This window comes from Ochotona princeps, chromosome 27, assembly GCF_030435755.1.
Source record: "Ochotona princeps isolate mOchPri1 chromosome 27, mOchPri1.hap1, whole genome shotgun sequence".
NCBI lineage: Eukaryota > Metazoa > Chordata > Mammalia > Lagomorpha > Ochotonidae > Ochotona > Ochotona princeps.
Genome location: NC_080858.1, coordinates 8,189,897 through 8,203,675, shown reverse-complemented (window position 1 = coordinate 8,203,675; position 13,779 = coordinate 8,189,897). Strand labels below are relative to the sequence as shown.

At 39.0% G+C, this 13,779-nt stretch overlaps 1 protein-coding gene across 1 annotated transcript in view; it reads right to left on the bottom strand.

The window, feature by feature from the left end:
- Positions 1–13,779, bottom strand: part of ITPR2 (inositol 1,4,5-trisphosphate receptor type 2) — a 418,343-nt gene that overhangs the window by 81,336 nt on the left and 323,228 nt on the right. Inside the window, exons 46-48 of the mRNA XM_058655945.1 lie at positions 12,818–12,925; positions 6,922–7,114; positions 4,441–4,566 (exon numbers count right to left, since the gene is read on the bottom strand). Coding sequence (XP_058511928.1) covers positions 4,441–4,566; positions 6,922–7,114; positions 12,818–12,925 — 427 coding nt within the window. The remainder of the gene's footprint in view (positions 1–4,440; positions 4,567–6,921; positions 7,115–12,817; positions 12,926–13,779) is intronic.

Below are 13,779 nucleotides of genomic sequence, written 5' to 3'. Positions count from 1 at the left end.
TTTAAGGATAGATTTCTTGGGTGTGATATTCTGGATTGGCAGTTGTCGCTTTTCAGAACTTGGAGTTGGTCATTCTATTTCCTTGCAGTCTATGAAGTTTCTGCTGAGAAAAATGCTGTTAATCTAATGAGTACTTACAAGTGATTTGGAGTTCTTTGCTTTTTGTTTTAAGATTTATTTAGCAGGGTGGAAAAAGAGAGAGAGCTCAAGTCAGCGTTGATCTTCCATCTGCTGGTTCATTAGCAAATGGCCAAGCCAGACAGAGATGGGCCAGACCAAGGCAAATGCTAACAACTCCATTTGAGTGTCCAATATGGCTACCAGGGATCCACACACTTGGGTCATTTTTTGGATGCTTTTTCCAAGGTGCATTATCAGGGAGTTGGATCATAAACAGAGCAGCTGGGAATTAAACTGGCTCTCTGATATGGGCTGCTGGAGTTGTAAGAAGTCGCTTATCTTTCTGTGCCACAATACCAACTCCAAAGTAATGCTCTTCTATTGCAGTGTTTTAGATCTTTTTCCTGCTCTCTTGTTTGTCTGTCTGTCTCTCTTCTCTGTCTTGCACGTTTGACAGTTTGACTATAATGTGTCATGATCAGGATCTATTCTGGTCTTGTCTGTTAGTGGTCCTACAGGTCTCCTGTACCTAGATGTCCACATGCTTCCAAATCAAGGAGCTTTCTAACAATTATTTCACTGAACAGGTTTTTCTATGCTCTTCCCCTTCTTTTTGCCTCCTTGGACTCTCAAACCCACAAATTTGTTCATTTCATGGCCTATTGCAAGTTTCAGAAGCTGACTGTTTTCATTCTTTCCTCTGTTTTGCCTGCCTCAAGTACTCTTCAGAAATGCCGTCAAGTTCACAGAGTATTTCTTCTGATGAATATAGCCTGCTGTTGAGGCTTTCGATTTTTTTTTTTTTTTGAATGTGACTTACAAATTCCTCATTGCAACACTTCATTTGATACTACTTTATAACCTTTATCTTCAATAAGTTTCTCATATTTTTTATATCTCTGAACTTTCTATATTCTCTTGATTCTGAGTTTCCTTGTAACCATTGTTTTGACTCCTTTATTAGGCATTTCATCAATGATCTATCCTTTGGGATCTTTTGCTGCAGAGTTATTGTGTTCTTTGGGGGTGTCATGTTATCTCGCTTTTTTTCTGCTTTGTGTTGCTATGGCAAAATTTTCGTAGCTGGCATTATCAGTTGTTTTCACCCGTTGGTGCCACTTGCAGGAAATGGCTTTTTCCTGAAGATGTTAGCTACTGGTTTGACAGGTTAGTGCTTTAGGTTCTGGTTGAGGGTGGCTTTGGTAGGTGACACACTGTGTCTCTCTACCACTTCTTCAGCTGTGACTGCTGGCTTTGGGCACAATGCACTCAGTGACAGAGCCTCCTGGTCTTGGGGATGTGGATGACTGCAGGGCAGGGGATTTCTAAGAGCCCAGGCAGGTGTGGTGTACAGAACAGTGGGAATAAGGCACCTACCATGAGGCTGCCCCAGCAATGGCACAGGTGGCACCAGGGACATGGAGTGCAGTGTGAAAATATTGGATTTTTTAAAGTGGAATTCATTCTGTATACACCATTTTTTATGCCTATACAAACTGAAAACTCCTTCTTGATATTTCCTTGTGTGAGAACAGAGAGCATCTGGAGTTTGCAAAGCACATGACCCAAGAGAAAAACAAGTCACAGCAGTAATTCTTACTCCTGAGGCTGTTTGCCCAATGGTGTGGTTCAACCTCAGTCTACGTTCTGCATTTTATTAACTGGAACATTATTAAAAGAAAGAGCTCTCTTTTTCATTATTAATATGAACCTCTACAATCATATTTCATTCTAAGGGCTACCATATGTTACTGTCAGTTATTTTTCTCCAAACTTTTTTCAATTTGGCCACTGGGAGACCTTTCTGGTTGGATATTGTGCTCTACGACATACCTACATCATTACTTGATCACTTGTCAGACAAACCTTAAGAGTCAACTAATCTGTCTAAATCACTTTAAAGTGTTCCTGGATAGTAGCCATTCCACTTGTTTGATCCAATACAGCATCAGGATTTTCATAAGCAGCCCAGAATTTCCCTTCTGCAGACAGTTCTGATAGCCAAATGTGCTTCAGCCTTGGCTTAGTTTTCCAGCTATGCCTAGCATGTGACTATGATACAAAGAACGACCTAATCCCAACAAGATTTCAATCTTATTCAAGAAGTTATAAGTAAAACCACTCATCCAGAGCTGTTGTCACATAACACAGAATCATTTTGGCATTAGCAAAATGGCAGCTCATGTTGTCCATTCTGATCTGGACAGCCTAGTATTGAACCTTCACCTTGAGTGTTATGTTGATGCCTTCCCAGCCTGTCCCATCTGCAGGGTCAACACGTGCACTTCAACGGGCACCGTGTCTTCTGGTCTTCTGTGTGTCCACCCTGTTTCTGACTTAACCCGGAGCCTACCTCGAAACTCCCTTACAATGTGGCTTCAAGTCCTTGTTCCAGAATCAGATGCATTTAAGAACACCTGGTAAGCTTGCTTTTACAAAGTATTTACTTATTTCTGGACTCAATGCCTCAATCACTAGGGAAATCTTAACCCTCTGTTTCTGCATCCATCCATAAAAATGAAGCATTTTTATACAGGTTTGTCAGTTAGATGTAGTAAAATTATATATGTTAAGAGCCACACTGAAATGATAAACAGCATCAGTTGTTGTTATCATAGATCTTATTATTACATCTATTAACTGTGTATCAAGTGTTTTGTTTTTTCCTGCATGAGCAAAGAGCAACTGTGACATTTCTTGATACCACTGTGTCATGTACAACATGTGCCCGCAGAAATTAGACTCCTTTCTGCTCGTGAAGCAAGGGAAGTCATGGAATGGAATCCAGGAATGCAGCACCCATCCAATCATCCATGGAAAGATCCCTGGGCTGCTCACAGAGGGCGAGCCTTCCACTCTGAGCTGTGTCATTTTTCAAGCCTCTCTGGGCTTCTATGTTTTCATCTGTCAAGTGAAGGTGCAATGTTTGAGGAGTTCCAGAATCGTATCCATCTCTAAGACTGTGCTTCTCTTAGCCTGGACTCTACCATTCACTCCCAGTGATCATTGTGCAAATTGGGCTCATTTATCATTTTGGTCTGGACTCCTCTCCTTACAACAGTAACATCTTTGTGTGCCAAGAGTTAAACACTAAAGGAGCTGAAACTCAGGCAGGAGAAAGCTGTTTCCACTTCTTGGAACACAAAGGATAACCAAATATTTGCTATGTGTTTCACTGTTATCTAACTAACGCAACCACTCTATTTTATCATTCACATGGATTCCAAAAGAGCATCCGTTACTCGTAACCACTCAGACTGCAGCTAAAGGTTAGAACCTTGACATCAATGTGCTCTGTGATGGACTTGTTCAATAGAAAATCACTCTTGGACTTGCACTGATTCTCCTGCTCATTTGAAAAAGTTCATAAATTGGTTGCTCTCACCAGACTATTTATTAGGTTTGCTTCAGTGGTATGAATATTTTCTTATATTAGCAACAACAGCAATTAAACTGTATCAAACACTTCCCAGACACTTTCCTAAATGTGTTACCTAGTAAATCGTCACAATAATCCTATGTACAGATGAAGCTTAAAAGCATCTCATGCTTATTACTGGTTTCTTTCATATTTTCCACACCCATTTCAAACTAAATCTGAAGCCCGAAATGTTCCCCTGAAATTGCCAAACTTCGCTTATTTACTAAAGTTCCATCCTTCAAGTTATTTCTCCAGTATCTCCTATTTCACTGGAAATAGCATTTCTCCTGTCTTCCCTTTTATGAAGGCTCATGCATGAATACCTTAACAATATTAAGTTAATAGTCAATACTCTCAATTGTCTGTTACTAGATTTTTGTATGACTTTGTACATTATTGAAGCCTGGGGCTATAAATATTCAACTTTGTATTTTTTATAAAATTAGAATTTTTTTTTAAGTTACATACATGTTTATCATGGAGACTTTGCTCAAGACAGAAAGCCAAGTGAATAAAATGTAAATGCCTCTATTGAAGGTAATTACAGTATCTGTACAAAATACCTCTCCAGTAATTTAAGTGATACCATATGCATTGCTTTTGTCATAATAATGAGGCAGAAATCATCATTTTTTTCCCATGCTTTATATGTCAGTATATAAAGTCATACTAATAATATCTTCTATGCACAAACTTTTTGAAAAATAACATTTGTATTCACCAGTTTTGTGTTTTGTCCACTTTCTATCATATTCACCTTGCAATGAATATAGAGAAATGTATTCAATAAGAATTAAATTAGTCTCATGTAGAAGTTCTAAACAGTTAAGGAACATATTTGGAATTATCGGTCTTGGAATTTTCAGGTCTATGTGATTAAAGTAAAGACAAGCACTTGCCTTCGTCTCCATCATCCCCAAACGGATAGAAGAGCGCAACAGCCAGGTTGATGAATACGGCCAGGTTGAAGGAAATACTGCCCCAAAGAGAGATGTGCCTCGAGAACCAGAACAGGGCAGGGTTATCTAGGAAGCAGGAAGGGCACGGAGACAGGACAGAAAATAAATCACCGTTTCAAAACATGAGCTTCACTGGCATGTATTCCTAAATGCATTTGTGAACTACTGCAAAAACCACATTTAAAAAGTTAAGATGATTGGTTATAGATGGTCTAGTAAAAATAATCAGAACCATAAGGGAGTTTTCTATTTGATTCATTTTTTTCTTCATCCATTAGCCACTTTACACCTAAATGGTCATAGAAGGGAAACTCGGTAACTGCAAAAGGTAGTTAGCAAATATGATTCTGTGGCAGTTCCCCCTAGGGGGAGGCGTTCAACACATGCTTGAGGCCCTTTCTAAATGGAATGACATCCATCACTATACAATTTGGTATTATTGACCAAAAGGCCCCACTCTTATGTCTTAAACTCAAATGAAAACACAAACCCTCTATCTTGTACACAATTGTAGTGACAATTCCTTCAACAGGGTTCCAGTTACCTGAAACTGAAACTTCATAGCGTGGTATAGTGCGACTTTACTGTTAACTAGTACCTTATATTATGTACATTTTAAACCTCACACTTCTGAATGATTTGTTGGGTTTGAAACAGAAGAAGATAAAAGCCATGATAAGAACTGTCCATAAGTAGGATAGTTTTGCTAAACAGTTTCAGAAAAGGAACTCAGTCTGCCAACAGAAATGAACTAGTGAACACATTTACCGAAGACGCCTGTACTGAAAATCAATTCTCTCCATCTCTCCTAAGAAACTGAACAGATATTAAAGGCATATAAGGTTCAATGGAAGCCTAAATAATTATTCTGCCCTGGGTACCCATATAGCTCCATCAGGTCTTGTCCATTCTCTAACTTTGCCCATCTTAATATCCGGATTAAAATATTGCAGTTAATTGAGGGACACAAAATACGTTAGTTTTCAAAAGGAAATGACCAACTTGTCAGACAAAACCTGTGAACTGCAATCTAGCATTGCCATCGTGTATAAACTGTTCCTCCCTTCAACATATCTTGCTATCCTTCTCTTGGGAACAGTATCTCCACCATAGAATACGTTCTGATGAGCCATGACAGGTCACGAACTGGCAGGTCACAAATGATATCTACATTCTCATCACTCATAAATCAGGAGTCCTTGCTTTCAAATAACAATGTTGAGACAAATTTAGAAGATGTTGATGCATCCAATTATAGTAAGTCCTTAATTACAAATCTGCCAAGCACATTAGATTCTTTAGCCTCTTAAGAGACGCTAGTTAATGTTAAACTAAAATACAAATTGGAAACCATTTAAGACTTATTGATAGTCACAAAAATGATCACCAAAGCACAGAACCTACATTGCTAGCTAGTTCATTATTCAATTTACTTTTCTTTTTGTCAAGGAGAAAAATGCATGTTGTCTAAATGTCACAAATAAAATTTATGAGTCTTCATATGTATTTTGGACACCCCAAAAGGTTTTTACTGAGTTTCATAAGTTCTACAAGGTAAAATGTTAAGAGAAAGTAATTTATTTCTTGATTCTTTTCAAACTTTCTGCTAAGACATGCTGAAAATACATGCCACAATCTTCTATCTAAAGGGAGTGTTTTTCAAGCTCTGCTCAAATTCATAAATCATAACCATTAACATTCCTACAAAGATGAAATGCTACTGAATAGACGTATCAAGAAAGCATGCCTGCTTGCCAGGGCACCTTCTCAAAAGTCAGATCAACAAGTTCTCTCTTCCACTTTCTGCTATAATCTTATACTATGCATTATCTGGGAAAATTGAGCGCATGCACTTTTAAATTGTACCTATTAAAATTCAGCACTTAACGGAAACTGAGCTACACTACTTTGTAACTGTGCAACTTTTTTACAATACTTTATTTAAATACCCGTGCGATGAATGGTGTTTGGGAATACAGAGACAACACTGAAAGAATGACTCCCATAGAAACAATGAACAATCCCTTCAGTCCCAGGACAACAGAGGAAGAGCGTGTGGGTGCCAGTGTTGCTCCACTCTGGGCACTGACTGTTAAGGCCAGATGTGGTTATTCTCAGACTTCAGACCTGCAACTGCTCACCAGTTGGTACAGCTGCAACCCTGCATTTCACAACATTTCTGAAAATGTAATATCATCAGTACAGGACAGTCTAATAGCTTTCTGCTTTCATTAAAGCTCAGGTGCCTCTGCTCTGGCCAAAGACTGAGCTCAAACTCTTACACATAAAAGGGGCTGCAGGAACATCAGGCTGATCAGAAATTAATAAAGGATTTAACTGAATTGCCATCCTGCATCAAACAAAATGCCAATTCATCCACCATAATACACAAAATGAACTGCTTCAGTTTGCAATACTTACTCCTGATTTTCTTCTGCCACTTCATTTCATTGTAGAGGTCTTCTGTTTGCTGGAAAAAGTCATTCACTTTGCTTCCTTGCTCATCCCTTTCGGTCGTATTGTACACACGGCACTTGGACTCGCGTGTGAGATATTCACATATGTTGGGGACAGGAAAAACGATCTGCTCCATGGTCCTATCGTGCCGAACAATCTGAAAACAGTAATTCATGTTTGTTCTTAGCCTTCTGCACACCTCAGGCTTGGATTATCTTTAGTTTTAAATATGAGCTCATGAATGATATTATATGAATTGCTATGAAGAAATGTGCTGATCTGAAATATCTAAAAGTCCTTCATTGTACTGCTTTACATTTACTCATTAAAATAAACGAACAGGTTATAAACATTCAATCAGTAATAAATAGTAAATGAAGCTCTTTCATTTTTTGTGGGTTGTTATTAAGTTTTTGTCATTTTAATTTTTGTAAAGCACAACAGAGAACAAGGACAGTCAAGCAGGTGACCGGCAAGGCAGCCTCAAACATCCATGCACATGCTGAGCCCGTCAGTCCTTAAAAGGGGCTGCTGAAGAACAAATGACTTTCCTTCAGTATCATATGTCCTGAGTACTCAAGAGAATGGTGCTTTATGTCAGCAAAATGCTCTCCTACTCATGGCAAGATACAACATACATTTTAATTTTTAAGCTTTACTTATTTTATTGGAAAGGCAGATTTACAGAAAGGAGGGACAGAGAAAAAACATCCATCCACTGATTCACTCCCCCAAATGGCTGCAATGGCCAAAGCTAAGTTGATCCAAAGCCAGAAGGCAGGAGCCTCCTCCAAGTATCCCATGGTATGGGAGGGGAATGGAGCTTAAGGTTGGGCCATCCTTTGTTGCCTTCCCAGGCCATAAGCAGGGACCTAGATGGGAAGTAGAGCAGCTGGTACACAAACCAGTACCCATACGGGATGCTGGCACTTGCACATTGAGGATTAGCCAATTAGTCGTCATGTTGGCCCCAAAACATTCACTTTAACTCGTGTATGAACATACGTAAATATTCATTAGTTTGACCTTCTTTAATTTGGTATGCTTGACTATTTAGCAAAAACAACAACAACAAAACCACTTTCATATAGCTTCACTATGTAACAGGATTCGTAGCACCTCAACTTCAAGGTTCATCTGTATACACTGTGTCCTGTCTCTGGGAGAATAACAGGACTTGATCTAACTCAAGGTGGCAATTCTAGTTTCCTCTAGCATTGACTGCTGTGGTGGTGACCAAGTTCCAGAAAAAAAGGCCTAAAGAAAAGTTTGCATGGGGCTTCCACGAAACACTGTATTTTCCAATAAAGGAAGAGAACCACAGGGGATTAAAAAATAATAATAACAGAACGAGCCTGCATTTTCTTTCTTGATGTTTAGGACAAAAGGTTGAATTGAGGGTGCAATGCTTAAAACTTTAGCAGCTACCTTGCAAACATGAAACAGACTATCGCCGGCTTGCCAGGGAATCCAGCAGAAAGGCTGGTCAGGTCTGTCCGTTTGAAGATATCATTGAGTCACCAAATAATCATAGAACCACCTGCACCTCCAGAAATCCGATAACATAATTTTTTTTTTTTACTGTTTAAACAATGGTTAGTCTGGTATTTGTAACTGAGGTATCCTAAATAATATATTATATACAACTCAAACCTATCCTTGAATGTTATCATAAACCTAACAAGATGAGATTTTTGTAGTGGAAAACAAAAATTTGTGCATAAACTTTTTTTTAAATCAAGTGTACACAACAACTGGACATATCGATATAGGAGGCAACTAGACATAGGAAAATATGATTGACTCCATCAAACAGTAACACATATTTGAAAAAGATCTCTCTCTCTCGCTCTCTGTGTGTAAATAACTGGTGTCTTAAAGATTAACTCTAAGCCAAGCAATTCACTTTCTGAAATGTGTGATTCTGGTCCTCATATTTTACAGAGTGTGTTGGCAAACTGGAGGGATTATTGAAGGAAATAAAAACGTATTATCTGTAAAAAAGCCAAACATGGATCATTTTGCTATACACTGATTCAGCAAGAATTTGTCCAATTATGTGAAGGGTTTTGAACGGGTCAAAGTAACAAATGACAGAAACCCTAAATATAGTAATTTAGTAACAAAGATGGTTCTTCAAATATTATAGCCAAGCTATCAGGTTCAAGAGGAAACACTGAGCAAACATTAAAGGGAGTTACTGTGAATTATCTAGTTAGGAAAAACTAAAACCTTTGAATTGTTAGAGCTCAAAATTGGAACAGTCTTCTCTGGAACAAGTGAGATCTCCATTGCTGAGAGACTTTTTTGAGGAGGAAGGGTATTAAGGGACATCTCTTTCCTGGAAGGGCAAGGAAACACAAAGCCCCTTCTGTTTTCCAGGCTCCCTAAATATACCAATGAAACACAAACTCTTCTCAACAAAGTTAACTTTTTGGGTTGTGTTCTGGGCACTATTCTATTATGGGAAGACAAAGATGATCAAGATACAGGTGACATATGAGGTTGATACCAACGCAGTGTGATCAAGACTCAACTAATGATCAAACTGTTACCAAAGCACTGCGGGGTGGAATGAATGAGTGACAAGAGGAAGAAGACAAGGCTTCTCTGAGGAGGTCACAGCAGTGGGTCTGGAGACAAGCACGGCGATTGGCTGGCTTCCCAAGGAAGATTTAGAACAGCGGCCCAACTCTGAAGCCTAGACTTTGATCTTCAACTTCATGGATATCTAGACACCTCAAATTCAATCTGTCCATGAGTGAACAAATCATCTTCTATCTTTTAATTACCAAATTCCATTCTCTCATAGGATTCCCTCCCTAGCACAAGGCACCTAGGGTGATGGCTGCACAGCCTAGAAAAGTCTCTATCTTCACCCTAACACTGTTTTCCTCTAAGAACAGGATGCCTTCAGGACACAAGTTCCTCCATAGGTCAATAGGTTCAAATAGGACAGAACCAAGGTGGCTGCCAATGCGACATCAAGTGGATTTCAAGACTCCTCCACACTTAAAATAATTTTACCAGTGTCACGACCATTCACAACTGTCATGACCACTGGCCAAGGACACCATAACAGGACAAAAAGAATGTGGACCCCTCTTTTCAGCCTCCCTTTTCTGAAAATACCAACAAAAATGCCTCCACTTTTTAAGTATGCTCCTCCTCTTCTCATCAGTTTGGATCCCAGTGGCTTTACTTTCCAGCCAGCTCCCTCCTTATGGCTGGGAAAGCAGTGAAGCATGGCCCTGACCCCTTGCACCTGCATGGGGATGCGGAAGAAGCTCCTGGTTCCTGTCTTTGGATTGGCTCAGCTCCTGCTGCTGCAGCTATTTGGAGAGTGAACCAGCAGAATGAAGACCTGCCTCTCTTCTCTGTAAATCTGCCTTCCAAACAAAAATAAAGTCTTATGCAAAAGCTTCAGATGTTAATGCCAAGTTTTGGTTTTCTCATTGTCTTTGTAACACTGAATAGACAAAGGACAAGCATGTGGTGGGTGCGTCACCAGGAAAAGTGGGTTGTCTATTTGTTCAAACCAGTGCCTTCCAAATTCCTGACCTACATGTGAAATCCCATCTCAACGCTGCTAGTATTCTCTCTCCCTCCGTGTATATACATACATATATCTATATACTTGTATCTATGTGCACAGACGCTTCAATCAAGCTTTCCTCAATACTAAGATTTTTAATCATCCTATTTGAACTATCTACAGTTTCTGCCAGTTTTATTTGCCAATTTGTTCACACAGCAGCCAGACTGCTTCTTTATAAACAGTTACCCCAATCCTATGTTCCTGGACACCTTCCCTTCACTGACTAATTTTTTAATTGAAATCATCCTGCCTGGTCTTAAGTAAAGAGGAAATTGTACTCAATCTTATACATATTCTGGGGAATGCACTTAACTTATCAGTTAAGATGTTGGCATCTGCTTCTCATTCTGACATCCTGCTAATGCAGACCTTGGGAGGCAGTGTACTGCATTGTAACTGCATTCCTGCCACTCCTCTGGGAGACCTGGATGGCTCCTGGCTGCTGCTCAGGACTGGCAGCTGTATTTGGGGAATGAACTAATGAATTGAAACTGACTCCAACCACTCAAATTAAATCAATCAACCAACTGATCAATCTCTCCATCTATGCGATTTTTAATAGCAGCCTTCTCTGTGAAACGGATCCTGAAATTTCTTAGGAGTCAATTAACTACTATTTCCAGTACATGTCTCCTTGGCTCTCTATTCATACACTGGCCATACAGAATCATCTGTTCTATGTCTGAGTTAATAAAGCCTAAGTGTTCTAAGAACATTCACTAAATGCCTGCTTCTACAGGAAATCTCTTCATACTGGTGTAATAAAAACAGTCATGTCAGACAGAAGCCTCATGACTCACAGGTAGGAACCAGACTACCCTCTGGTCCACCATCCCTCTGCTACTCCCTGAACTCCTCTGTTTCCCTAACTCTATTCTTTGGCTTCTGCAACTTTCCATGGGACCTCCATGCTTTGTCAACTCACTTCTATCAATTCTTCCAGTCTCCTGACTTCACCAGCCTCCCAGGTTCTATGTACACCAGGTAGTAAGCAACCAGTTCACAGGTTCCACTAGCTCAAGTATGATACTAAAGCTATGGTACTATTAAGGCTTCCAAATGAGAGCAAGGATCCACTTTATAGCACAAGGCAATAACACTTATGACTCTAAAGGTGTGGTAATGGCATACAGGAAGAAACAAGGACTATATACCCTGAGAACGAACAACAATGAGGCTTGCCATGCATTCTTCTGAAAACTAAAAGAAAGAAATCTTCTACCAGAATGAATGACTATATGAATGTAAATCAAGAGTGACAAGCGTCAACTACTAAGCTCATTTCTGCGTGATTAGCTCTCTCAACTAGTGTCAAAACGACACTGGGACTGATAAATGACAGTCAGATGGATCTCACAATACATCATGAAGAGTTCATTTGGACCCACATCTCCAGAACTGCTGCCAGCCATGAGATAGGTGTGACTAAGAGAATGACTGCTCTACCCTGAAAATGAAAACTGCTGAACCATTCCAAGATATTACTACTGGGAAGAAAACTTCATCAGTGCCTTTCGTGTCTTTATTTTTTAAATGCATTCCACAGGCACACAGAAACCTCTATTTTAACAAACCTTTCACAAATTTTAAAAAGAAATATTTTCCTGAATGATGGCTTGTATCCTGTCTCGAAAACACCACTGCTCTTCAATGATTGCTTCTATGATCAAAAGGGACAAAAGGCATACAAAATAACTATGCAGTTCATAAGAAAATTTATGGATACTTGTAATTAAAGACAAAAGACAACTCTGAAAGGTATATGCATCAACTTAAGAGATCACTCCTCATGCATCTTGTAGTACATACTTTTCTGTTTAAATTTCTAAATGCTGTATCATGGTTTTAATAAAAATTATCAAAATGATCTAAAGCAGGAATTAAACAATAGGGCAGGAATTTCGCACACAGGTTAAGAGGTTGCTTCAGTTCCTCCGTCTCAAATCAGAGTGGCTGAGTTCAAAGTCTGGCTTTACCTCCAATTCCAGCTTCTTGCAAATGTGTACCCTGGGAGGCAGCATGGGATGGCTCAAGTGGTTAGATCACTGCCACCTTTGTGGGAGACTCCAACTGACTTCTGATTTCAGTCTAGCCCAGCCCCAGCTACTGTGTGCACTTGGTGAATGAACCAGCAGACAAGAGCTCTGCTTGTCTGTCTGTGCCTTCCTAAACAAACGCGAACAAATAGATAAAAATTTGAGAAAAAGGAAGCAAGTGTATATTTGCACTGCTAGTCCTTTTTAAAAAAATAACATGTGATACCTCAATCTGAGCAGTGTGGTTGGCGTAATACTTCAAGGCTTCATCTCCTTCATCAGGGTCTGATCCTGGTTTCAGCATCTGTTGTAACAGCTTGTTGTGCCGGGCCAACTATGGGGAAAGGATAAAAGACTTAGGAACCATTTTTCACATTTCTTAGGGTCAAACTTTGACATCGCATCATCCATTTGACCACGGAACTTCAAAGTCCTGGAGTTAAAAGCAATTAGTCACATTTTAGGAAAGTACTGTATGCACTGGAAAGATATAAATGATGATGCCACAAGGATCAGTTATTAACTTTTTCGATGACATTTATCTTTCCAATAAATGTATGTCTGTGCCAGGAAGAGGAAACATTCCTAGTGATAATATATGAATATATAATTGATATATCTTAATTTAATTTTTTGATGATACAGTTCCACAGGCTCTGAAATTTCTCCTTTCCCCTCCCCAAAACTCCTGTCCCTGATGATTTCCCCTATATTATTTCTGTAGTGTAGTCTTTCAGAAACAGTCATAAATCTATCATTTCGCTGTTTAAGTGTATCCTGAAATTGTAGGTATAGACAATGGCAGAGTCTAACATCCTATTGTCAAGATGTATTCAATAGTTTCATTGTGATTCCATCTTTGATTTGGAAGTAGAGAAACATACTGCATTTTATGTTCACATCTGGATGTGATAGTTTCTATTACACAGTTACTATACATTCCCTTAAATGAAAAGCAAAATAACAAAATCAACAATAGGAAAAAAAACCAGGAAATTTACAATAACATGAATTCAAATAACATGCTACTGAATGACCAATGAGTCTCTGAAGAAATGATAAATAAAATAAAAGCCTTCTTGAAGCAAAAGATGCTATTATGACCTATATTCATTGAAGAAATTAATAAAAAAAAACTTTATGAAGAAATGAAAAATATCAAAACCCATGAGATGTAGCAACAGTATT